Below are 25754 nucleotides of genomic sequence, written 5' to 3'. Positions count from 1 at the left end.
AATAATGATACTTCGTAAGAATGACATTGTTTACGTGTTGCATCCACAGCATGATTTCTCAGACTGTTGTTATTTTGAAAATGTAGAATTACAGTTTGCTTATAGATAGACATGCACTGATTATTTATATGCTTTTTTATTAATTATTCCATTTATGTCATAGACACTGAAACCGAGAAAACATATCATAGTACAGGCGTTTACCCATGTTTTGATCAGGCACCGCTGACAGGGGTTTGGTGCAGAAAAGGGCGTGCCCTTTTCGCGTGTCAATTTTTAAAAATATTTTCTAAATGTTCTTAATCAAAATCTTCACTACTTCGGAGCTACTTATACAAATTTGTTTCAGTATTTTTTTATTTTTCCTTCATGCTTTTCATTGAAGTAATGTTAAATATTATATAACAAGCAAAGAAGACATTAAATAGAAAAAAATAAATAAAAACAACAACAACAACAACAATACAGTTTCATATTTTAACAAGTCAACAGATATAGATTGATTAGTTCAGAAAAACTGTTTTCCGAGGCTTCGCCCAGTGCCAGGACTATTCTTCCGAAGATCGCTGCCTAAATGTCCGGTCCTACAATTCTAACCATCATCGGAGCATTGAGGAGAGCAGACCTCAGGTGAGCATGAATTTCTGTCTTAACCCTTTTCATTGTACTGAAGCCCTTGCAGTCTGAAATACAAACAATTTTTAATTTACTCTGAAATAAGACTTGCTATTCATGTGCAATGTGCATCTACCTACGGAACAGAACCGACTGCTGAACGCGCTGGTCTGCACATGCGACGAATGCACAAAGAGCTCACTATACGAAAGGTCAGAATACAATTAGAACAACTGTTTTATTTAAATGTGTATATATATTTATAAAGTTGCATTAAAGACTAAGGTATGCTTTCACGTTGAAATTTAGTAATATGTAATGTGCTATATTTAATACAGCAAGACATCTGTCTGATATGGAAGGTCTGATAAACATTTTCAGTTCATGTTTAAAAATTTAATATCTTGCGATTTAATTGTGTGTTGTTTTCACTACAAGCTAATAAAAATGTGTCAGTAAGAAAGGATATTCCAGCCTCCTTCAACCTATGTAACCCATTATGTAAATTCCTGCTTCCGACTACCCACTGGCAAGCTGTTTGAATCGTTTGATTGGTTTGTGGTAGGTCTCAGAATTACTTGCAAAGTCCTGACCTTGGCACTTTTACTTTCATGTATTGCACTCTCTGACAGCGACGATGAATGTGAAGTCCTAACCAAGAAATTAGTAATTGCAGATAGCCTTGACACAGGCACCTGTCGTGTTTTTTCAACTTATTCTGGTATGCATAAAAACTAAAGAAAATGTGTTGCAGGTATATAGCTTATTCCGAAAATGTGAAAGAAATTATTAGATGATAATACATTATATATTGGTGCTGTTAATGTATAGTCGCCGTTGAGTAAAAAGTGTGAAAAGATGTTTTGTGGGCGTGAGCAATCAAATTAACGATCAATTCCAATAAAATGTAAATGTATTTAATGCATTATTAAATGTAACAATAACTTAAATTACGTACTGCCGCAACAAACACCATTTACGTTTTATTTTGAAACACCGCTATAATTGTTTAAAACAATTAAAATAAAACACATTGAGCATACTTTGAATTGCCCTTTTGCCACCTGTATCGCTTATATTCGATCATAATCAAACATTATTATGGAACACCGCCTTAATTTTCTCCCACAAACGACCCGTAAATCGTTGACACATCTTATCGAAGCCCCGTATGCACACATATCGGATTAGCGCGTTAAGTGTAATAATTGGTGTTATGATTGGTCTTATATTGGACATCATTCGGACTAGAGGTTGGTTGCAAGCGTTTGTTAATTGTTTAAGTCAATGCGACATGATATGTAACAATTCTGTATTCACAAATTCGTCCGTAATTAAGTACGATAAAAACATTCCGTAAGGAACTACATGACTGGACGCTTATTCTGTCCGTCCACGTCCCACTTTCCTAAGTAACTATCCTAGGGTATCCATCCGAATCTTTGCGCAGAGCGTGTTTTCTAACAACGCATACACATATATATCGATGGATATCTGACAATCAAACACAACTCTGTATTAAATTGTTTTGTGTGTGCTTTTATTCAGTATAATACATACAATGTATACATGTATATGATCATAAAACAAAGTGATACCATGTAGCAGCAATAATGTCTAGACATGTTAAACAAGATATGCTAATATATCGTTTTTGTGATATTGTTGTTTCCTTTAGATTAAAAAAGGGGGTTAATATGTATTCTGTTGTTGTTTGTTATAAAAGTTAGAAAAAGGAAGGACAACAGAATAGCTATGAATAAGGATGAGTTGTATAAAGAGGGTTTAAACCATACTGGACTTGTTAATGAAAGTTTAATGTGTAATTAACCTCTTGTATTTTGAAGGTATTTATCCCTAAACTGATGTCTACGAGAGATAGTTTAACATTTCAATGTTGTTTATCTAGATAGGTTTTCAATTGAATCCATAGAGATTGAATATGTTTACACTCCCAGAAAAGATGCTCTATTGTTTCAATATGTTCACTACACATATCGCACAGATTTATGTTGGATATGTGGCACTTGAAAAGATATTTATTTGTAGTTATGATTCTCTGTATGTATTTATATTGATAATTTCTTAGTGTGCAATCGGCAGCTGATTTATATGGCATGACAAATATTTGTTTCCAATTAAATTCTTTTTCTCCAAAAAGGTTTTGCCATTTAGTTTGAGCTTTCGAGATTTCGGTAGGGATTTTCATTTGAAGTGTGTAAAATATTTTGTTCGTTTTGTTTTGTTTTGCTGTTATGTTTTCTACGAATGCTTTTTGAGTACTTTTTGAGCCTGGCTGTCTGCCTGCCTGCCTGCCTGTCTGTGTGTCTGTCTGTCTGTGTGTCTGTCTGTGTGTCTGTCTGTGTGTATGTCTGTGTGTCTGTCTGTGTGTCTGTCTGTTTGTCTGTCTGTCCGTCCGTCTGTATATTTGTCTGTCTGTATATTTGTCTGTCTGTCTGTCTGTCTGTCTGTCTGTATGTCTGTCTGTCTGTCTGTCTGTCTGTCTGTCTGTCTGTCTGTCTGTCTGTCTGTCTGTCTGTCTGTCTGTCTGTCTGTCTGTCTGTCTGTCTGTCTGTCTGTCTGTCTGTCTGTCTATAAACAAGCGTAACCTTATACAATTGCGTTGTTTTCCCGAATCTATTAATAGCCTCCGATTATCAATGGCCTGTACTACGTCATTAAGTCGCAGCAGATAGTGGACTATTTTAATCATTCATAAACAATCTCTTCCGCGACAGGTATAATACAAACATTGTTTATTGATTCTTTTCTATATAAGCTCCGTTTAAAAAATATTCCACTTAACACGATATTCACCTAATATTTCCATTTGTGAATGAATATAGTTGAAGAGCTCAAACCTCTTGCATAAATTATACAACTCTTTCTCGCGCGGATACGGCAGATGCGGCAGATGTGGCGGGTAGTATGCTTTCTGTGAATAACATCGACCTGACTTGACATTTTCGTCAACGACATTAGCTGTTCGCTACGCGAACAACTAAAAAGCTACAAAACAGTGACGTTTCTTCGTGTCTTCTCAGTACAGACCATACCATGTTGACAATTTGCTATTTCTGTAACTAACACTGATTTGTTAAGGGTTAACTTTATTTTAAGAAATATTCGTTTAGTTTTAGTGTTTATGGGGCTATAATTTTTACTTACGCTTAATTCTGGGCGAAGTCTGTGATTCGATGCACTATTGAACATTTGTTACAAAACACCTTGCTCAAGTTAGAACTCCGAAATAAGGTACAATCATAATTGTACCACCACACCGGTAGAACCCCACACTTATTTTCGTTGACCGTTCCACGGTGGTGACCCCAGATTTAACAATAGTTTTTACGTGTTAGTTCGAGCTGTGGGAATGGTCGTGTAGTTAATAATATTATTACTTAGCTCCCTTTCAAATCGTCATATCTTTTGACTTTTAGAAATCTACTGTTTGGAGACCATTGGCTATCTTTTGGAGACAACACATATTTATCCCAGCGTATCCAAAGTTTCAGTGCAGAAACAAAACGCTTAGACATTTCTAAAGCCGTTATTTCGAATCGACGGACCTCTTATTCTCAATCGGTGAGTGACATTATACGCTGTATGTTGATATGTGTCTTGTTCTGAGAAAACTGGACATAATGCATGTGCGTAAAGTGTCGTCTCAGATTAGCCTGTGCAGTCCGCACAGGCTAATCAGAGACGACACTTTCCGCCCAAATTGTATTTTTGCTAAGAAGAGACTTCATTTAAACGAAAAATGTCATGAAAGCGGAAAGTGCCGTCCCTGATTAGCATGTGCGGACTGCACAGGCTAATCTGGGACGACACTTTACGCACAAGTATTAACCCCAGTTTTCTCAGAACGCGGCTCATTTATTTAAATTTGGAATACGTTTTAGCGCAATGCAGAATGCTCGAGATTATTTAATATTCTGAAAATAACAGCTTGGTCATGTTTTGTAAATTATAAACGTAAAGCAAAGCATTGAATGTACAAAATGACAATCTGATTAATTCCTCAGATTCCTTTCGAGTTTACATCAGTATTGAATATCAATTGATATAAAACTCCCTAATGCTTGTATTTTAATAAATGCACATACTTGGTATTCTGAACTATCGGTAACATATTTTGAAACGTATGATAAGTTATGAAATAGTGCAATTTATATTGGCAATATGAACAGTTGTTATTTCATAAGAGACTTAATTTCAATTAAATGTATGTAAGAAGTAACTGTCCGTCTGACCATCAAAAAATGTACACATGTGAAAACGAATTGAAACTGATTATAAGTTAATATATACAATCATTATTATCTTTGATAGTATTAAAATACATTACTTGTTAATTCTCATCTCGTTGACTCCTTCTCCGTCGTTTAAGCAAAAAAGCAAAACCGGTAGCTAGGTGGTATATACAAACCAATAAAACATTAAAGATGGCAACTTCAAACCAACGTTAATTTCCGATGCAAATCTGGCTTCAGTGTTTAAATTTCAGTTACTTTATCTTTTGCAGACCGACTATCCAGACCAGTTCGCGGTTTCTAAACATATAGAAATAGCAAACATTTGTACCTGTTATTAATCAAATTCCGAACGCTCTTCAATATCTCAGACAGTTTTAAATTTCAACGAGCAAATAACAATTAAATTATTTTGTTATTAAATATAAATTTGTTTCGTTTCCATGTTGGGACTGCGTTAAGCTTGCACCGAACTGTTTAGGCTTAGTAGTTATGGCTTTATGTAGAACCAGTAGCAGCCGCAACAGGTTATCTTTGAAATCCGCCGAACATTGTTGATCTAATCCAATATAGCTCTGGAAAGTCAGTTTCTTAATCTTTTTACTATTATTAAATAAAAAGAATACGGTTTGTTTGTGTCGTTGTTTACTTTGTTGGATTTTGTCGTCGTTTTTCAACAGTTTTTCAGTAATATCAAGGCGTTCAGTAATCAACTCACTTTTTTCATTGGATACATTCTTTAAGAATACTCCGTGAAAACACTGCTGTCAGTAACCGTGTCAGTCAGGATTTGTTGGTCGGCTCCTTACCAACTGAGCAAGCCGGTCCGGGCAAATAGTTTGGACATAAAACGCTTTCAAAAATGACCTATAATGCCATATTGCAGAATAAGATTTTGGTTGCTTTGATATTTATACCATGATATATTTTCTCAGTATCTAACACTTTTCAACCTAGAAAGGAATTCTTGCAAGAAGAAAGCGCTCGAAAATATTAATTTTATCCATCTGCTGATAAAATATTTGACGGTTTTAACACTCAATCAAACATATCTTATATAATGTTTTTGTGGCTATGTATGCAATTCTAAAGAAATGTTGATCTCTGCTCTTTATAAAGAAAAATATGATATATTGAATAATTTTGATGGATTAAAAATTGTATTAAGTTAAAGGATTTAACCCCCCCCCCCCTTAATTTGCGTTCACATCATTAAAGTGGGACCTCAACATTTGCGAGAATGTTTAATCCAATTATTCATGTATTTTCTTGTTAAAGGGGCCTTTTCACGCTTTGGTAAATTGACAAAATTGAAAAAAAAAATGTTTCAGATTTGCAAATTTTCCTTGAAGTTATGATATTTGTGAGGAAACAGTATAATTGAACATTTACCATGCTCTAAAATATGTGCATCTTTTGACGATTTAAAAACCTGAAAATTATAAAGCGTTGCAACGTGAAACGTTGGAATAATTTGGAGAATTCTGTTGTTGTCGTTGTATTTTTGATAGTACGAGGATTGCATATATAAAATAACAAATACATTAGACATGGTACGAGAGCTGTGGTCTAGTGGATAGAGCGGTCGACTTTTGCTCCATGGCTCCATGGGTCAGTGGTTCGAACTTCGTTGAGGGTTACTTTTTTAAAAATTCTGTAAAAGTATTCTTGTTGTTTTACTGGAGATTTTAAACCTAATGTTAACATTTATCAATATAAAACATTTAATGACAAACTTCAATACATGCCAAAATCTGTGAAAAGGCCCCTTTAAATATGGCAAAATGATCATTGACTTACGGATGATATACATAACTAAATTTTGTAGCTCAATACTGCATATATTTAGTGACCTTATGCCGTTTAAATTTCGTTACATTCTTACAATCAAATAGGCAACTTTAACGTGTTCGTTTATGTCCATTCCGGCCGTATTTCACAAGTATTTTTATTTCAATTAAAACAGGACATTAAATTGTGTATGAAACTTTTTATTATAAAGTAGTGGTGCATTAAAAATATAAAAATATAAAATAAACACATTTATATATGAAACTATATAGTTGAAATTCATACATTAGAAAAATGGTTAATTTTATAAAATAATAAATTCATACAAAAGTTTCAAACAGAACTTGTTAAAATATGACTATTATTATAATGTGACAATTCAAATAAAATTTTGAGTTTTCATTCTTGTTTATAAATGTGACCATAATGCTACATGTAAATAAACGAAATACAAAAACAGTCCCTCAAAAATGGTTTTGACACCTTCTCATCTGATTTAATCGAGATGTTGGACATTTTAATTGTCAAATATATGAGGTAATGATACGCTACATGATTGTGATCTTACACTATGTTTACATACATATCACCAACAATGATTTAACACTGTTATATAAAATCCATAAACAAAGAGTATTTTTGACATGTTCTCATCAACTGATTTAGTCGGTTAATCTTTCTTTATACCATCATGTAAGAGTATATTGACATTACGTGTCTATAAGTGATTTATTTAAAAGCGATATCTATTTATAGAATTGTAATTATCAGTTGTATCATCCATTGATAATTTGATGTTTCTAAGCATCTAGGAAAAGCATTTCTTTAGGTATATAGGTAACCAAAAACTACAACGAAATATTAATGAACACTCGATTACAGAAACAACTATCTGTTTGTGAACTATATGGTCGAAATTGACTGAAATTCAGAAAAGTGTACAAAAGCGCTCTTGCAAATTTTACACCGAAGATAAATTTACTTGAGATTCAATATTACAATCCTCAATGCATATTCAAATATTATAGCACTTTGTTCCGAATTAAAAAAAGGTTTATTTTTTACACCAAAACTAATTAGGCGTTATTAAATCTAATTTCGAATGCTCCGACATTAAATATTCACTTGTTGTCATACTAATTGTATTGAAAGCAACATATCCACTTTATTAAATGAGGCGGTTGCTCAGGGCCATATGGAGCCGGAACGATGTTTTGATAGTATAATTAAGTGGTTTAGACCGAAAAATAAAATAAACCGACATTTAATTTAATTAATTAATTTAACTATCGTTTGCAGTTACTGAATGAAAACACTTAATGCACTTTGTTCAATGAAGTTATTGCTGGTGGCTTAATTCCCCCCCCCCCCCATTTGTTTTTTCCCCAAAAATAACAATGACTACAATACTCGTGTGGCACGTGATTTTCCATAAAGATGAATATCACAAAGATGTTTCGCATATGCTGATGATAATGCTGTACAGCAGATTAATATCCATCGGGTTCACCGTATTTTCTATAATCGGAATTTGCCATGACAAATTTCTCCTTTCGTAAGATACCTTGGCAAATGCTACTCGCGCTAGATACCACCGAGACATTGTGACCAAGTGCTTTCAGACCGTCTATTACCACCTGAAATGAAATGCTTTCAATTAAATATATCTTATATTCTAATTGCTTTATTGCTTTATTCCAAACAATGTGGGCTGCATACACGATTAGGGCAAAACTGACCGATTGAGATTGGCGATAACGCGATATTTCAATATATATATGCATTTTGGTTTCGTTCCTGCAAACAACATTGAATGTGTCTCATTTATACCAAGGCTCATGGAATCATACTTTCCAAAAGTGTCCATGTGGGCAAAACCCCTGACCATCTACAAAGCAAGCACTCAAATGAGAAATGAAAACGTGCGGTCATATACTCACAAGTGATAGTAAGTATTGAAAACACACACCATTCACGTCCGAACAAACACTAACCATCGAACAAAACACTAAACATCGCTGATTTGGAGCGGATTAAAATGCAACATAAAAATGCCTTGCATCCTTTTAAGATTTTAATATTGAAACAAGTGCATACCTGTGGAAAACCTCTCTGCACTGACAGTTCTTGTGGAAACAGTTGGTGATGAATACGCGGGTAGTCTATAGCCTCTTTTATTGACCAGTTCCACTGTAATGCCTCTATGGTCGCCTTCGTATCAAAAGTAACATCCGAGTAAAACATGTGAAAATCTTTTATATATGTGTGCATGCGTTGCATTTCATATCCTTAACAAACTCTCGATAATTGATTTACAAGGAAAATAATATGATAAATAGTCCTGCACTCAAGTTGAATACCGTTAATTTAAAAGCTTTGTATTTGACGTAGATAATTCCACACTTACCAATGCCGTTGTAGTTGTAATTCGGGTACCACCGGAAGCGCCGATTACCAGACGAACATTACCGTCTCCGTCAACGACAATGCTTGGGCACATGGAGGACAATGGGCGCTTCCAAGGAGCGATGAAATTTGCCTTAGACGCCGGCACTCCAAAATAGTTCACAGTCCCTGGCGTGGAGAAATCGTCCATTTCGTTGTTGAATATGATTCCCGTACGATTGCCTATCACTTTGGAACCAAATCTGAGAAATGTACGATTGGACATATGTTCATGGCACATAACGAAAAGGAGTTTTGCTTGCAGCTTTATAAAAAAAAATGAAGAGGATGCTTAGATAAATTTAGACACAAAAGTCATCGTTACCATGTCACTTTGTAAAATTGCACATACAGAAGACGTTTTAAAAGACCGAATTTTGTGTCTGATGGACACTTATCCAGTAAAGGTTTCGTCTTTATTACAAAGCCAATTTAAATACCTGGTGATTAAGGTAATTAAGGTGTTTAAACTTACTGCAGGTTAACAGTGCTGGTAATGGACACGGCGTCTCCGTCCGGTCCAAGAACGGATAGATGGGCGGTGCCGTAATCATTCCAGGGGCTGTCAAATATCGGATTGTAGTAGTCCGAGCCGAATGTTCTCGAATCATTGATCTGCTGTCTTCGGGCGTAACCGAATGAAGGGTCAGTCATGTTTTTTACTAGCTGCAAATCAAAGAGGAGACATTTATAATTTGTAAATATCTTATCAGGTCAACAAGTTGACTTGAATAAGGAAGAAACAAAACAAAATATGTGTCTGTCGTTGTATGCAATAGTTGTCGACAAATCGACTTATGTAAACACTGTATTGTATCAAATTACGATCAAACTAACGAAACGAAAGTTCAGTTAAATTTCAAGGTTGAAGTCAGATGATGTATCAGATGTGAATGAAGCCGAATGACGATTTGGTAATTGCAATCTATGTTAAAAGGTTAATTATGGCCAATTTCTTTCCTTAAGTTTTCCTCGGTGAGAATTTATATAGAGTAATAACTACAATGAAAGACATATTCAATAATAGTTAAATTTTTATTGTCCTTGTAACACAGCGAAATAAATTCAAATATTATCATTATCGAATTTCCAATTCGAACAAGAATTAATGTAAATCAAATAGATAATTTGATCTTACATACAATTTCATTTAAGACAATTATAAGTCACATGTAATAATTCATAGAATATTCATGCAAAAGCATTCAAAGCATAATACAATATAAAGAAGTGAAACTCCAGCTGCTGGAGCAGTATTGAATTTTCATTAAAAACAATTATTTATTTGGCGAAACCACCAATCTTATAATCACATTAATACACATTGCCAAGTCAACATACATAAAAGAGTAAGAGGCAGCTTGTCAGATAATGGTCTGTAAAAATTCAGTATAACCTGCAGAACTCTCAATTGATAAACATACACGTTTACTTTATAAGTACAGAGAATGTATAAGAATCTAAGTATAAGAAAGGTCTTAAACAAGGTTTCTTAAAAAATAATAAAAACACAATACCGCCACCAGCCTCTGAAGGCTGAAAATATAACAACATCGAAGATATGTACGGGGATACACGCTACTGCATCCACGCAGCACACATCAAACTGTTGTGCAATGCAATATAAAAAAAGTGAAACTCCAGCTGCTGGAGCAGTATTGAATTTTCATTAAAAAGCATTATACAATATGTTAATAACAATTCAAGCTGAAAACAAATATTAAATATGTAAATAAACAATTAATTTTATAATTGCAAAGCACTATACAAACATAGACACAAAGCAAATTAATAAGCATTAACAAATTATCAATTCTCTTATCTCACAATGACCTATTATAAAAAATGAGTTTCATTAAACTACTTTATTTGGGAGGGTGGGACTGGGAAATTCACTTTTTTTTAACGCTGTGTGTTCCACTCTTACAAAAACAAGTATGAACTATTTTTCGAAAACCCGTGCGCTCGAGTTAGCAATTCGACCAATCATAAAAAAGTTGAAAGTGAACATCGCTCAACCCTATTTTTAGAAAGATATAGTGAGAACTTGTAAACAGAATTAACTTGCGTCATCAATTAAACATTTTAATTCAAGATCGAAAATTAGCCAAAAAAACCAAACGCCACAACCATGTAATGCGTGAATGGGTTGTGAAACCTGATTAGAATTGCAAGATGAAATATAATAATTGTATTCATATTTGTAAAAAGACATAATTTCTTTCGACAATAGACACATACAAAGTATAACCGTAATATTGTTTACGAACTACACTGGTTTGTTAAAATTATACTCCGATACATGACGCTTGGTGGCAATTAAAGACCTACGGAAAATTCTACAACGAATTGATAAAAGTGGCAAATGGGACTTAAGTCCTGTCTCTTACTGAACCGATGCTTGTTGAGCAACGGAATTATGTATTTAACTCTAATGGGTCCATGACCATGTTACTTTATAACAAAGAAGGCAATTGCTAACTGAATGAGGTATCCATGTCAGATCAAAACTATTATTTCGTACGTCTCCGTGGTGCATTACAATTATTCAAGTGTTATTGAAAAGATATACTGAATGTATCATATATCATATTAGCCAAATATAGGGACAAACATCACGACCCATGTGTTGTGTTAAAAAACACAAACATATTTTGATGTATGTTATTTAAATACATTTAAAGTGGTGTGTTTTTGTTCGTTTTCAAAACCAACGTTTTGGAATAACTTATATATGCGTGTGCTTATCGGTGCGACACTACGCCATGTTTTAGTTTAATCTCGGTCTTAGGTTAATTCTTATGGATTTTTATTTTATTTACATAAAATGTTTTCTGGGTTACTTGTTTTTGCTGCAGAACCCAAAATTACATTTGTATGTTTAATGTCGTATAAACAAATATGTACATCTTCGTGTCCGTTCATGAATAAATGTTCTACCGTTAAAGCGAAAAAAATGTTATTATATTAAACTATAATTAAATTAATTTTTAGTTCCTCTTTTTTCGTAACATGTATATCGTTTGAATTCAACAATTTTTTATGCGTTTTAAAATTTGCTCGTAAAATCGATTACACTCGAATTAATACGGATATAACTCAATTGTAATTACCTATTTCGTACACCACCCCCATGGTTGGTATAATCTGCATGAATGCAGTGTGATACCGACATTCACAAAGTCATCACCGGATGAATATAAATAGTAATCAAACATACGTTACTTTTGCAACATACGTCCTAAATGCCTCCGAGCCAACGTTGTTATCACCAAGCTGTGTGCGCAGTGAATATGCATGCTTAAATGCCTCAGTTACTCGATGCCACGTGGTGGTTGCGCTGCCAACATTGGATACGGTGTCCGGATTAAACTTGAAATCTGTCGTAAAAATAGCACATTTAAAACCTGACGAATGTTTTCTAATTGATGACGTTCTTGCATGTGTTCTTCTTGCTCGTTATTATATGCTGACGATTCCTTAAGATTAGCAAAACAAAATATATTGTTACAAAATCTAGTGTGCAATTTTATGCCGGTACAATACAGGGGAGCACGTACAAAAACACAACACCAAACATAATAACAACCGGGGTTTAACGCAAAAGAACGGATAATTTATTGGAGTGTAAACATGCGTATAGAAATATGGAACCAAACCCACAATAAAAATGATATCAACTAAAATAAAACTCTATTTAAATATATTTAAAGCTGCATTATCCTCATAAAAACAACGCCAATTGTTTAACTTAAATGTCATAAAAGCCAATTGACAATGTAATACCTTTACAAAAAGGAAGAACACAATATGTATTTACCATTCAGAATGTTCAATATAAAAAGATAGACGGCTCCACTGGAAGGCATAGGTGGAGAATACGCTGTGTAGTTTCCATGAAGAGTGAAGTTTAGCGCATCCCCAACCAATGACGTGTAATTGGCCAAGTCCTGTTTTGTGATTATACCACCTACAATAACACATATAATGTAAATTAATTTTAAAGAAATCTTACAACGGTAAACACGAAACAATTTTCCCGCATCATATGGCGAATGTAATCATTTGCATATGCAATTGGAACCAACTGTCTTAAAAGGGCAGTATAAGAGTGTATATTGATAGTACGAGTGTAATTAAGTATGACTGCAATAAGTGAACAAATATTCGAAGCATGTACTTTGTAACCAAAAGACTTAAGGCCCGGTCACACGGGGCTTTATCACGTACACATAGTTTTGAAAATCTGGGAGACGTGGTTGTGAGTGGTAACTTCTGGTAATTGTTGACTTGGCTTCGGTTTGGACGTACTCTGTGTGCGGCTGTTCCACTGCTGAACAATGCACGGCTAACCACTTCCGGTCGTGTGTACGATTAGAAATAGGTTCGCGCGTATTCAAACTCGGGGAGAAAGACGCAAGCTACCATGGCTAGCCATGGACTTATTGCGCCTGCTGTATTGCTGATGACGTTTTGAACACGATCGTAAAACGGAAACTCCACTGCAAGAACATTTTCCAATCACGGCTCGGCCTCGTCGGAATCGCATATTGCCACGTATAAAAGCGGCTGCGCACGGCTGGTCTTCAAAGATGCCGATCTTCTAAAATTTGTTCGTTCGTTCTCAATTCAATCATGCCCAGAAAGAAGGGTAACCCTGCAAAGAATAAACTAAGAATACTAAGATCAAGGTCAATGTCTGAGGTTGAGGCCCTTCAAGCCTCACAGGCCCAGATAACAGTTCGTGTCCAGGCCGAGGTTCATGCTCCTCCTGCTGATCCTGCCAGTCCAGGCCCTCATGCTGATACTGACCATGGTTCTCCTGGTCAGTTCATTTTATTTGTATCAATATTAGGGATGGGACCGAATATCCGAATATTCAAATATTCGAAAATCGACCGAATGTTCGAATCCAAAATTCATATTCGAATATTCTATTTTTATGCAAAGATACTTCCAAAAAAGTTATAAGTACATGTACAAAGTGGCAGTTTTGGTTTCCATTATAAGTCATTGCTTTGATAACAGCTTCCATCAATGAACGATATGATAATTGGCAGATGGGATGGTATACGGAGAAGGACCAATCGTCGATTGACTATCAATTCATAGTTATGCAAGATGTTTTACTATTTTCCGAAAATCAGTCGAAAATAAAGTATATGTATGTAAAACATTTACGTTTATTGATAAACAATAAAAAAATCTGTGTTTTGACAGTTTTTAAGCTAAGCGGTAAATTGTATAAACAGTGGTTAATATTAACTTTAGTAACTTGATTAACTCAGTTATTAACATGGTTATGTTACCGCAATATAATTGTATTTGTATAAACGATGGCTACGTCGTTGTAACCTAACCATTGAAATTTGTTAACTTACCAAAGTAAAATTACCAACAATGCAACAATGAAAATGACGTCGTTTCCGCGCAATTTGTAAGACGGACAATATGGCCTCTGACTCTGTCACAAAAGAAAAACGGGCTAAACCCTTTAGTTACCGAGAGTTAATAAAGTTAACCCATACAAAATCATTGTACCCTAAAGCAATAGCCAAAATGTGAACGCTAGAAGTGGTCAGGTTACATAGATTTAACCAGATACATTGTTACCAGACCAAATCTAGCGTTCACATTTTGGCTACTATAAACGGAACACTGATGTGTGTGGGTTAACTTTATTTGACGAAATAATTAACAAAATAATTCTTTTGAACGAAATCACTTGCATTGAGTATCAGATTAACTGAAGGTTGTATTTAAATAGCAAATATGTATTTTATGTTCATGTCATTAAGCATTAAATATTGGGGACTAAAAATAATAACTTAATTCGTTTCAAGTTACCGAATTTATATATGTAACATCACTAAAATCATGTTTTAATTAAGCTTTATTTATTTTAATTCTTTCATAGTTGATAAGTCTACTTATCGCTTTGTTTACTTAGCTTACTGTACCTTATACATATTGAAGAGTACAAAAAACAGAACATAGTTTAAGCTTTGAAAAATGCTGATTTGTTCTCGCGATTGGTTAACTTTTCATGCAGTCTAACAGAGCTGTCTACACCTAACATACCGGTAATGTTGCACTTGAGAAGTAGAAGTTGGTTGTCAATAGGGGGCAATAAAGGGATGAGCGATGGTAACTTTTAGCCAGACAGAGCTTGAATAGCGAATTTCATTGTGAATTTATAGAACGTTTTAACGAATATCTGGACACATTGTCTCATATCGGGACGCCGGAACAATCACCAAACTGGCGGGACTGTCCAGTCTAGATCTGACATGTATGTTTAATTCTGTTATCCATATATCAAATCAATGATTATTTAAACAGAATATAGTTTCTCAAATCTAAACAAATTTAATCTTTCTTAAATGGTTCTTTATTCCAGAAAAAAAGGCGAAACCAAAAGCATAAATAGTATTGATGGAAAGAAATACGGATCAATTATAAGTATTGAAATAAATTAGAATTACTGTAATGTGTTTTCCTGAAATATCTCACATTTAATGAAACTAAACAGTTTTTGTTTAACAAAAAAGCACAATAATCAATGATCTTAAAAATAAATATTACTCCATCCTGTTTTTCGAAGCTGCACATAAGATACGATTTATAGTGGCATTTGTGGCATCAGGAACAGTAATTTGCTCCGGACCGTCAGAAATTCGGACATTTTAATAAAAGGTTTAAAATCGAATATTCGAATATATTCGAATAATGACAAACGAATATTCGAATATCGTTTCCAGTATTCGTTCCCATCCCTACTCAATATACTGTCTTTCCATTTGCAAGTTTTGTTACTTTCAAATGTACTTCTCGAATTTATATTTATACATTAAAATTAGTATCAAGTAACTAAGTAAAATGTCACTAAATGGAATATTTTTCATGGTCCAAGCATATTGCATCTCACGGTACTTGGAGCCAGAAGCAAGATGCCTCAGAGTGATAACGACCTTGAGTCCTGGTGCAAGAGGTGCTCTCCAGTTAGAGGTCTCCTTGGTAAGGGATGGTGTGAGTCTCTGCACAATTTTATCGGACATCGCATGAGGCATCCTCATGAAGTACTGAAAGGATCTTTGTTACCCAGCTCGGCCATGAGACAGTCGAAAATTCCCAGCTAAGGTCTCCTCGCAATCCAGTCACGTTCCCTGATATTCCGCACCACTCTCCTCCTTCTTCTCTTACCAAGGATATGTTCGGCCTGTATTAATTTGTTCTGCTGGTGGGAGCATTAATATGAGAATAGCATAGAGTTGAAGGTTGATGTTCACCTCTTGAAAACTATACTGAGAGTGCAAAGTCGTAGCAAATTGCTGTATTTATATGCTGCAAATCAGAAGTGATACAGGCGTAATTAGGCAGTGAAAATTCCTATTTTACACTTGTTCGAGACGTCGTTTCAACGGTGTTAGGTAGTGCTAAGCTCGCGGAAAACCCCACTTGTCAGTGATAAGCCGCAAAAAACATACGCCATTTCCCTTGATACCAAAGCGTAACACTCGTCCGATGCCGTGTTCTGCCGACGACGGCCGCTAAACTTTCGCATCTTCTTGCGTCTTTTTAAGTTTTAATCACTGCCGGAACACAAATTATCGCGTGTGTTTTGCGAGTATTGCACGTTTTTACCACGTGTATCACCCGTGGTTTTCCGCGGTACACAGTTTTGAGCAGTTCTGCCACATCTAAATATCAAGCTCATCTTAAACTCGACATCAACGCAAACAACATCGTCTGCTTTACGGGAGATGAATTTTTGACGAGTTGTGGCCATGGTTAAGCCGTAAATCGCAGTGTGACCGGGGCTTTACTCCGGAATGGGCTAGGTTTTGGACAAACAACTTAACTGCCCGAACAAACACATTTAACCGATCTAAAACACTTTCTTAATCACATACCATATCAACCATTACAGTTTTATTAAACCACCATGAAACCTGTCATAAATTGGTTTTCAGATTTGATTGTATATGTAAAGGGGGTTAAGATCAAGAGTGGGCTACCACGTGATAGTCAAGTTGGCGACGTCCATGCCGAGGCAGTAATTTTTCGCCGTTTTATACCATTCATTACATTTGTTTTATTTTTCAAATAGCGCTAATTTTCCAGCCATATAAGTAAAAATATGTTAAACGTTAATTTTGTATTAAAAATGCGTTTTATATCTCGACTTTACTCCCCGCACAGTTTCTTAGTGGAGCTGTAATTAGGTCAGTCCGCTTAGAAATTTCGAAGATATAGAGCGAACTATTTATATGAAATAAATGCTAGTTACTTTCTCGCTAAAATGCCTGAAAAATGAGCGGCATTAAAAAAGTATTACAAGTAATTAAGGGTATACGGCGAAATTAAAACATACTCGGCATTTACATCGCCATCTTTACTATCACTTGATTACCCCCCTCTGTGATGGGGTTGACCAACTATTGTTGAGATCCGGATTACAACTACAACCAACAGATTACATCATAAATGTGATAATTGGTTAAAACATAAGTTTTATATAGTTAACGCGTACCCGCTTCCTGAATGTCTGCAACGATGTTGTCTGTTAAACTGCCGTTATAAAATGCATTTGGGCCTTCGTCGGCGATAACCTGTAAAGTTTGCGCCAACTTTGGAAGCTTGATCGTTTCGCCTTCTTTGTACGTTTTGCCAGTTTTGGGGTTTGTGATCAGCTGTCTAGAAAAGACATCAAAAATGTATGCATGTTATTGATTATATTAAATTAATAATCACAATTAACGAACTCTGATTTATTGAGTATATAACGTTTGAGAAGATATTTAAGGTGAAATCAGTTTGTGATATTCAAATAGCTTTATCTTTTTCATTGTTCGTTACATGGTTTAAAATATACATAACAAAAAGGCCTACCCTTCTTGTATGGCACATTTAGTACAGTAATACATTTTAGACAATAAAACTTAGCTTGAAAGCATGAAATAATTTATAAGTACAACGGGACAATTTCCATGTAAATAAATAATTCAAATCCAAAAACATTATAAGGATAAACATTCTTTAAATTCCCTTTTATTTAAGCTAAGTGACCAATTGCCTAGACAGTACACGGCCTTCTATACAAATCAACCTTAAACATATTAATGATTATAACAATAAAAGCGCATTAAAACATATAACGTTATATGTGTATGCGACTCAACTCTCCTATTTGGCGTCTACGGTTATAAAATGGGTATTTATTTTTCGCCGAAGTTCTTTGTTTTCGAAGAAAATAAACTTGTAATAATTAAGATTTGTATAATTTTTTTGATAATTTCTTGAATGTATGTAGTATTGCTTTCACGTTCATATATGCGATTTCACTTACACGAATAAAGTGAAATTCTTGAACTCAACCTCTCTTCCTGCCATATTTTCACTGAGCGCTTTGCTGACATTGAATCCTTGCATGCAAAGCTTTATTGCTGGTTGAAATAATTGCTTCCATGGTAACCGACCACCAAGTTTCCAGGCCTCATATAGACCGCGAACTTCACCGGGTATAGCGATAGCTTTTCCACCTGAAGGAAAATATAAGTTAAAAGATCATATTGCAGGTCAAATGTAAAGTTATATTATTATATTGTACTATAGTATATAATGCAATACTGTATAATACAGTATAGCAAGTATCATACATATTATTACATTATATTAATAACTTAAATATTTTAATTTCTTAACATTAACTGTAACATCCATAATTATTTGAAAACATTTCATTAATATACTGCCGCAAATGTTGAAAATGCTTGAATTATATGAAACAATATCGTTTGAAATCCACTACAAGCATGTTGCAGTTTTTATTAACAATTATATATTGCATAATTACCTAAATTTACAAAGGTCACATAATTTGAATTCGTGGAGAATTGTGCATGCATCATCTAGACATAGATTTCCAATTAATATATAGCAATTCATTTTCTTAGTAAAATGTGTAAGTTCAAAACTTAAAACGAAAGACATCTCGGCATTCTATTTAAGACTTTATGTATGTATCAAATGGTATCAATATGTATTAATAGTATGCTCTCCTTCTTGCCTGCAGTGGAGGAGGCGTTCTTCCCGGAAGTGAACATGTCCTCTGTTGCCATGGCAGGTGCTTGCTCCCGAGATACCAACGCGTATGTCTTTCCAGAAGTTCTAGAAATCCCATCACATTTATGACAATATTACAATGGCGTAAAAATATTACAAACATGGAACAAGTTATTCAAACTACAGTCACGTAATTGTATCATGATTCCATCAAATGAACATGTACAAAAATTGTTCCTTATGCTGAGACAATACATTTTTAGCAGTAATTTTCGGTCCGATTGGCTCTGTTCTATATTGCTTAAATGGACTCTACAAAGCTGTAGTTTACGCTTAATGTTACATTAAAGGCGTTTTAAATGCGAACATTTGAACGCCCAGATCAGAACTGTAAATATCTTATATTAATTATGCATTACATATTTCCGTTATTATTACTATAAACTGTGTGTTAATATATGCAAAGAGGTAAAGAGCTTTCGTTTGCCATCCGTTTACAAGACGTACCTTTTATAGTAGGTCAGAAAATGGCCGCCTCCAATCCCACAACTATGCATGTTGTGAACCCCAACGCACAAGATGGCCGCTATCGCCGCATCGACAGCGCTACCTCCTTGTACAGCCATTATGTGACTACAGCAAATATTTTTTCATCTTAAATTGCTCAGTTACGTTTACACAAATTGAAAGAAAAGATATCCCTTTACAACGCGCTCGACTAGTCCGTCTTATAGAAAGTACATTTTTTGAAAGACTCATAGACATGATTAAAGCTTATATTGAATATCTGTAGGTACCCGCAGTTAACATATACTTAACAAGGTATATGTTAAGTTAAAACTGTAATTTCTAGGTACAACATATTGAAAGTGCTATGAGCATTAGCTAGTACACATGTATAGCTTTATCTTAAGAACGTGAAGACAGGTGTGAGATCGAATAAAGAGATACCCGCGAACATTTACCCGAATTTTCTAAATCCAACAGGAGGCAACAGTCCTGTTGACTTTACATGATGGCTCATTAGACATGTGGTTTTTATTAAATTTTAGCATCGGTCAAACGATGAACAATCGAGCGTATGGTACCATGCTGAAGTGTGCAAAATCTAAACGAGAACGCCGATGGCGTTAAAAGCATAGGTGCAAGATACAGGGAAGTTGCTGCTTAAGTAAATGTTAACTAAAAGGCTATCAAGAATGAGGCTTAATTAAACGTATAATATGATGCCAACACAACAGTAACAACAACTTATCGTGTAATGTTGTCAGTTTAAAGCTCGGAAAAACAATGCTCAATGTGATATATGCAATAAATTGATCATTGTTCAATATAGAAGAAAATAAAGCAATATGTTTAATTCATATAATACATTTAACATTAATGCACAATATAAATTACAATAATACTTGCGATCATGGTCAATCAGCTACTCAGTTACAAAATGGCGTCACGTGGTATAATGTAGTTCGATATCGCCATCCGCGAATTTCTCAAATCAATAATTTCAAACAATTACCGACTATTTAAATAGATAATCTTTCCATTTACATCAGTGTTTGAAACGCTTATGAAAAATAATTACCCAAGCCTTTCAAAATTTAAGCACGGACAGATCTGTATCGAACTATTCTTTTTACAAATGAAAATAGACGCTACCCTATTCGTCTCCGTCAAGAATTTGTCGTAAAAATTGTGGTAAGCGTTAGATGCAGACGTGCACAACAGATTTAGTTCTGAATACAGATTTCTGAATGCAGATTTTTATAGAAACTCCTCACAGCAGTTACTTCCCTTGCTTCTCCCGGTCAGTAACTTCTAGTATAAGGGAGACCACTGCGTAGGAGATTGAGATTTATAGTGCAGATAGAATTGTTTTACGAAAGAAATTTGTTTTAGGTTATAAGAAGATTTTTTGACATAAAACGGTCTTAGAAAAATTCACTTAAAACGGTGTCAGCAATATTCTTGGAAGAAAACGTTAGAAAAATGTTTCCAAATAAAAAAATGTAGAATTACCATATGCTATATTAAATAGAAATTTCGTCTGATTTTTGATCAGGTAAGGCTTCATAATGGTCAACCGTATCATGTGCATTTTCGAAATGTATTATATACCTTAAGCATAGGTGCGTTGCACCTATGCTAAAAATGAAAGGCAAGACGAATGTTGGGAAAATTTCTCGTTCAAACATAATCAGGGTGCAGGGTGCATAATCACGTGACTTTGTGGGAACCGGTAAGTGGTGCTATTTTTCGAATAACTTTAAAAAACAATTTTTCTTAAGAATTTCAACTTGTGCATAAAAGACAGATTTTGGCAATGTGAAATACGTCATAATTACTTTATTTAACAAGCATTTGTTATTGTTCAAAAATTCTGTTTGTACTACATTCATTTATACGGTTATGCCTCAAGCAACGATAAATTTTGTCACCTACTTCAGACGTATTCAATGATTTATTCTTATACCTTGAGATATCGACAAAAACTGCAAGAAAATCGGTCTTTTATGCACTAAAGATGTTTGCAAATGAATTTCAATAACTTGAGATATTTGCAAAAATAAAGATATTAGCGGTGTATTTACATTCTGTCCAGCCCGTATGTAAATCCCTGAAAATCCCGTTGATTCTGCACCTTGATAATTATACTTGCCTTGCAACCAGTTCTTACCTTAAGAAATCTGAACAAATGGGACACTAATAAAGCATCACCAATATCGCACAAAGCTTACTTTCCAATTTTGGAACATTCTGCATTGTCGGCTGCTACCGCTGCAAAGCGGTATTTTCCTTCCGGTGAAGGTGAAGGTGGAGAATATAGCGGTGAAGGCGACGTTGGCGTTACTGTTGTTGTTTCTTCGCCTTTTGCTGAGCCAGACTCAGCGACTTTCTTTAGACCGAGGCCCAGACCGAGCCCGATGCCAATTATGGCTGCACATGTGAGAACAGTGACTATCACCCATGCTCTGGACTTGGATATGTTCCTGGATAAAATGTTAATGTTAACGTAACAATATACTAGAAGGCGAACAAATACATCCTAGCTAGTTAGACAGGTGACAGTGTTTTTTTTCACTTATAGCGGAATGGTGGACGGGGCCCGTCCAAAGGGGAAAAATGAGTCGTTTTTTAGGAAAAGGGGAAAATTAAAAAATCATTCTTCTATATGTAATGATATTTATTATATGAATACACATGTTTGTATGAATACAATATTCACAGCAGAATGTCTCTGTCTTTTTTCTGAAATATATATCAATGATTTTTCAACATTAGTTTCAGACAGTTCAGCCTTCATGCACAGTCTCAGTTTTCTTAGCTATTTTGAGTCTAATTGAGTTTTTTTTAAATCGATTAAATGGCAAATTTGAGCATTTTTTATCAATAAAGTGGACCAAATTGGAATGTTTTTATCAACAAATACTGACACAATATAGATACATCAGGCCTTTTCCTGGCCATTTTGGGAGAAAAATGCAATTCATGTGAAAAGTCCACTGATTTGGGAAAATCTAATCTAATTTAATATAAAACTTTATAATAATTAAAAATCATATAAATTATAGTTATAAACTTTGTTAGTTATTTATGAAATAAATTTGAGATATATTTATCATGATTATGAAACAGTTCTTTCTAAAAAAAATAAATAAAAAAAAATATTATCTGGAGGGGATTTTTTTAACAAATGGGGGAAAATATATACTCTTTTTTGAGGGGAATGGGGCCGAATATCGGCCCCGAAATTGCCATAAAAAAACACTGGGTGATCACAATAATGTTCAGAATTGAAGTGAGAAAATACTATTTTAACGAGTGAAAATTGATTATTTTCCTTACAACCAAATAGTTTTTCCATGCTTTCTCCACTGTCTATTTACATTGTAAAATAGTCCATCGAATTTCGCTGGAGTAATAACGTCATGACGTCAAACATTGTAAAATAGTCCATCGAATTTCGCTGAAGTAATAACGTCATGACGTCAAAAACCGTCTTCATTCTACAGTAAAACAGTGAAATTATCAATAATGTTCACTATTATTTTCCACTTTTTAAACCGTCAATATTCGTTTTTAATCACTGTATCTGTATATACCACAAAACCATAAATCACAAGACAAAATTAAATTACATGCAAACAGCACATAGATACTTGACAAAGGACCAACTACGAAAAATCTACAGTGCGAAGATCAAACAAGAACGTGTTAATGTCAATACATTCGGACTATATTTAAAAAATGAGTTAAATGAAGAGCAAATTGTATAATTCAATTGATTGAATACCGTGTGCATCAATGTAAAATATTTGTAACACAGTTCATTTAATACTAAGTTTGTCATGTAGAGATTTCAATGAAGTGGTTGCTTGATTTAAAATCATGCGTGCTCGTTTTTTACACTCGTTTGGATTTAATGCTGTCAATTGCCATATGTATATGAGGAGCGTCGCGAGAAAACCGGGCTTAATGCATGTGCGTAAAGTGTCGTCCCAGATTAGCCTGTGCAGTCCACACAGTCTTTACGCTTAAATTGCATTTTTGCTAAGAAGAGACTTCAGTTAAACGACAAATATCATAAAAGCGGAAAGTGTCGTCCCTGATTAGCCTGTGCGAACACAAGCATTAAGCACAGTTTTCTCAGAACAAGGCTCATATGTACTCATGACACCATACAAAACTAACCAAAGCTGTAAGTTATTATTTGTTGATGCTTAAATGAAAAGTTTTATCTGAAAAAAATATTGCATGATCAATTCATACTTATATGAAGAGATTTTTAAAATAATACTGCGATCGCAATTGTTCGTTTTTTACTTTCATGTTTATCTCCAAAGAAGTAGGCAAGGTACGGCGACTTAAATTTGAATTCGTTTTTTACGGGATACGCGTTTTTTTCCTATCGTGATAAGGATATTAAATTCAGAAACCTGACGATGCGTTGTTATTTCATTTTATGTTTACATTAATTTAACGAATATGTTTTCATATAGTAAAATCGACCTGAAATGCCAAGCATAGTTAATGCACAAAGAACGGGTCCGTAAAAATGTAACATGCGGAAACCATCTGTTTACGCCTAATTGGACAAAGTATTATTTATGACATAATGTACTTAGATCGCAAGCGATTGTTGGAGAAAACTGTATGGGAATCATGTAAGTAAAATAAATGTATGTAAACTGCTTCGGCGCAACATTTAAGAAACGGAACTTTCTACTGAAAGGTGTATTCCTATTGTTAACCCTTTGCATGCTGGGAAATTTGTCGTCTGCTAAAATGTCGTCTGCTAAATTTCTAAAATTAGCATTTTCTTCGATTTTTTTTTCAAAGAATACTATCAGAATAGCAAACAGTTTGGATCCAGATGAGACGCCATCTGGATCCAAACTGTTTGCAAAGGCCTTCACAACTCGGTTCCCGCACTGTAAGGGTTAAAGGAAACTTTTGCGTGCATTTGAAAAATATTTTATGTATTCCTTGACGACAGTCTTCTAGTCATCAATCTTCAATAGTTAAGATCCAAACAGCACAAGTCGTACACACACACAAATCTACTTTCAAATAGAGATAATGAAACGACAGAAGCATAATTAGGAGAGGAAGTATTGTTATTATAAACTTTTTTTTTAAGCAATGACAGATTGCATACACAATACACGATACAGCACAACATTAAGCATAAACAAGATTAAAGCTCGGGTCACATCCTTGAAACGATCAATTACGGATGTTTGATTCTGTTGAAAAGCTCGTCGAGCTTGACACAGTATTAATCACTAACACACAATTGTACAAACACTTTAAAAATGCCCTGTGTGAAATGTACGAAAATGCACTCACCTGCCTTTCCCCATGCTTCTCAATCCGGACTTTCTTTCTGTGTTCGCTTTAAGTAAATAACGCGGACGAAACTTCACGGTGCGTGAAATTCTTTACAGTATAAGAAGCTTCCGAAGCGTGTCTAACTGTGCAAAAGGTAGAGTTGATATATAGGTCATAGATTTAAACAAGACTGTATAAACTATGTTTAAACGAAACCGCCTGATGGATAAACACAGGGAAAACATGTATATACATGTATGACGTACCCTTTGGGTCAAAAGTACAGATACGCCAACAGCTAAAAATAGACATTTTTGTCACTGCGGTTATAAATTTATCACTGCGGTGATATATATTTTGTCACTGCGGTTACAATTTTGTCACAGCGTTGACAAATTATGACTGTTGGTATATTTTTATGCCTGCTGTTACATTTATTTGTTTGGATCATTTTTAAAACCAATCATTTCTGCCGCAACAAACCGAGATTCTTTAAAGAAAATAATTAAATATTTAACAATAAATTTTAATAAAAAAGAATAAAGATAGTTAATAAGCTTATTCATGTGTTTGTTCATATGTTTTTGTCCTTTAATGATTTTATTAAGTAAAATAATTTGAAAAAAAAGAAATATTGACCCCGCAGTAAATGCTATATTCGAAGAAAATGGCGGCGCAATTCGTTCACAGAGCTTAAGAAATTATTTTATCATGCGGTAGAATTCTACTTGGTGATCAAAGTAGGAATGT

General features: G+C 34.5%; 1 protein-coding gene across 2 annotated transcripts; it reads right to left on the bottom strand.

Annotated features, from left to right (window-relative positions):
- LOC127833680 (glutathione hydrolase 1 proenzyme-like) lies at positions 1-25219 on the bottom strand. Of its 2 annotated transcripts, none has more exons than XM_052359099.1 (12): positions 25023-25219; positions 21911-22162; positions 19680-19805; positions 19177-19277; positions 18457-18649; positions 17641-17804; positions 12928-13077; positions 12333-12487; positions 9583-9773; positions 9070-9310; positions 8760-8873; positions 1-683 (listed from the first exon to the last, which is right to left on the bottom strand). In XM_052359099.1, exons 1-12 carry the CDS (start codon positions 25034-25036, stop codon positions 660-662), a joined length of 1725 nt encoding a protein of 574 aa, XP_052215059.1. In that variant the 5' UTR covers positions 25037-25219; the 3' UTR covers positions 1-659. The 2 variants fall into 2 exon arrangements, with proteins under 2 accessions (XP_052215059.1, XP_052215051.1); XM_052359091.1 differs by lacking the exon at positions 1-683 and adding an exon at positions 6866-8299 and having other exon boundaries at positions 25023-25216.
- Between the last annotated feature and the right edge of the window lie 535 nt (positions 25220-25754).

The sequence above is a fragment of the Dreissena polymorpha genome, chromosome 1, assembly GCF_020536995.1.
Source record: "Dreissena polymorpha isolate Duluth1 chromosome 1, UMN_Dpol_1.0, whole genome shotgun sequence".
In the NCBI taxonomy this organism is placed as follows: domain Eukaryota; kingdom Metazoa; phylum Mollusca; class Bivalvia; order Myida; family Dreissenidae; genus Dreissena; species Dreissena polymorpha.
The sequence above is the reverse complement of the archived record's forward strand: the minus strand, read 5'-3'. Positions and strand labels throughout refer to the sequence as shown.

Excerpts from the sequence above, each read along its gene's own strand:
- LOC127833680 (XM_052359091.1), bottom strand. Across the intron at positions 13,078-17,640 it reads TGCAGACATTCAGGAAGCGG|GTGGTATAATCACAAAACAG; the intron begins GTACGCGTTAAC and ends GTGTTATTGTAG. Across the intron at positions 8,874-9,069 it reads TTACAACTACAACGGCATTG|GCGACCATAGAGGCATTACA; the intron begins GTAAGTGTGGAA and ends TTTGATACGAAG.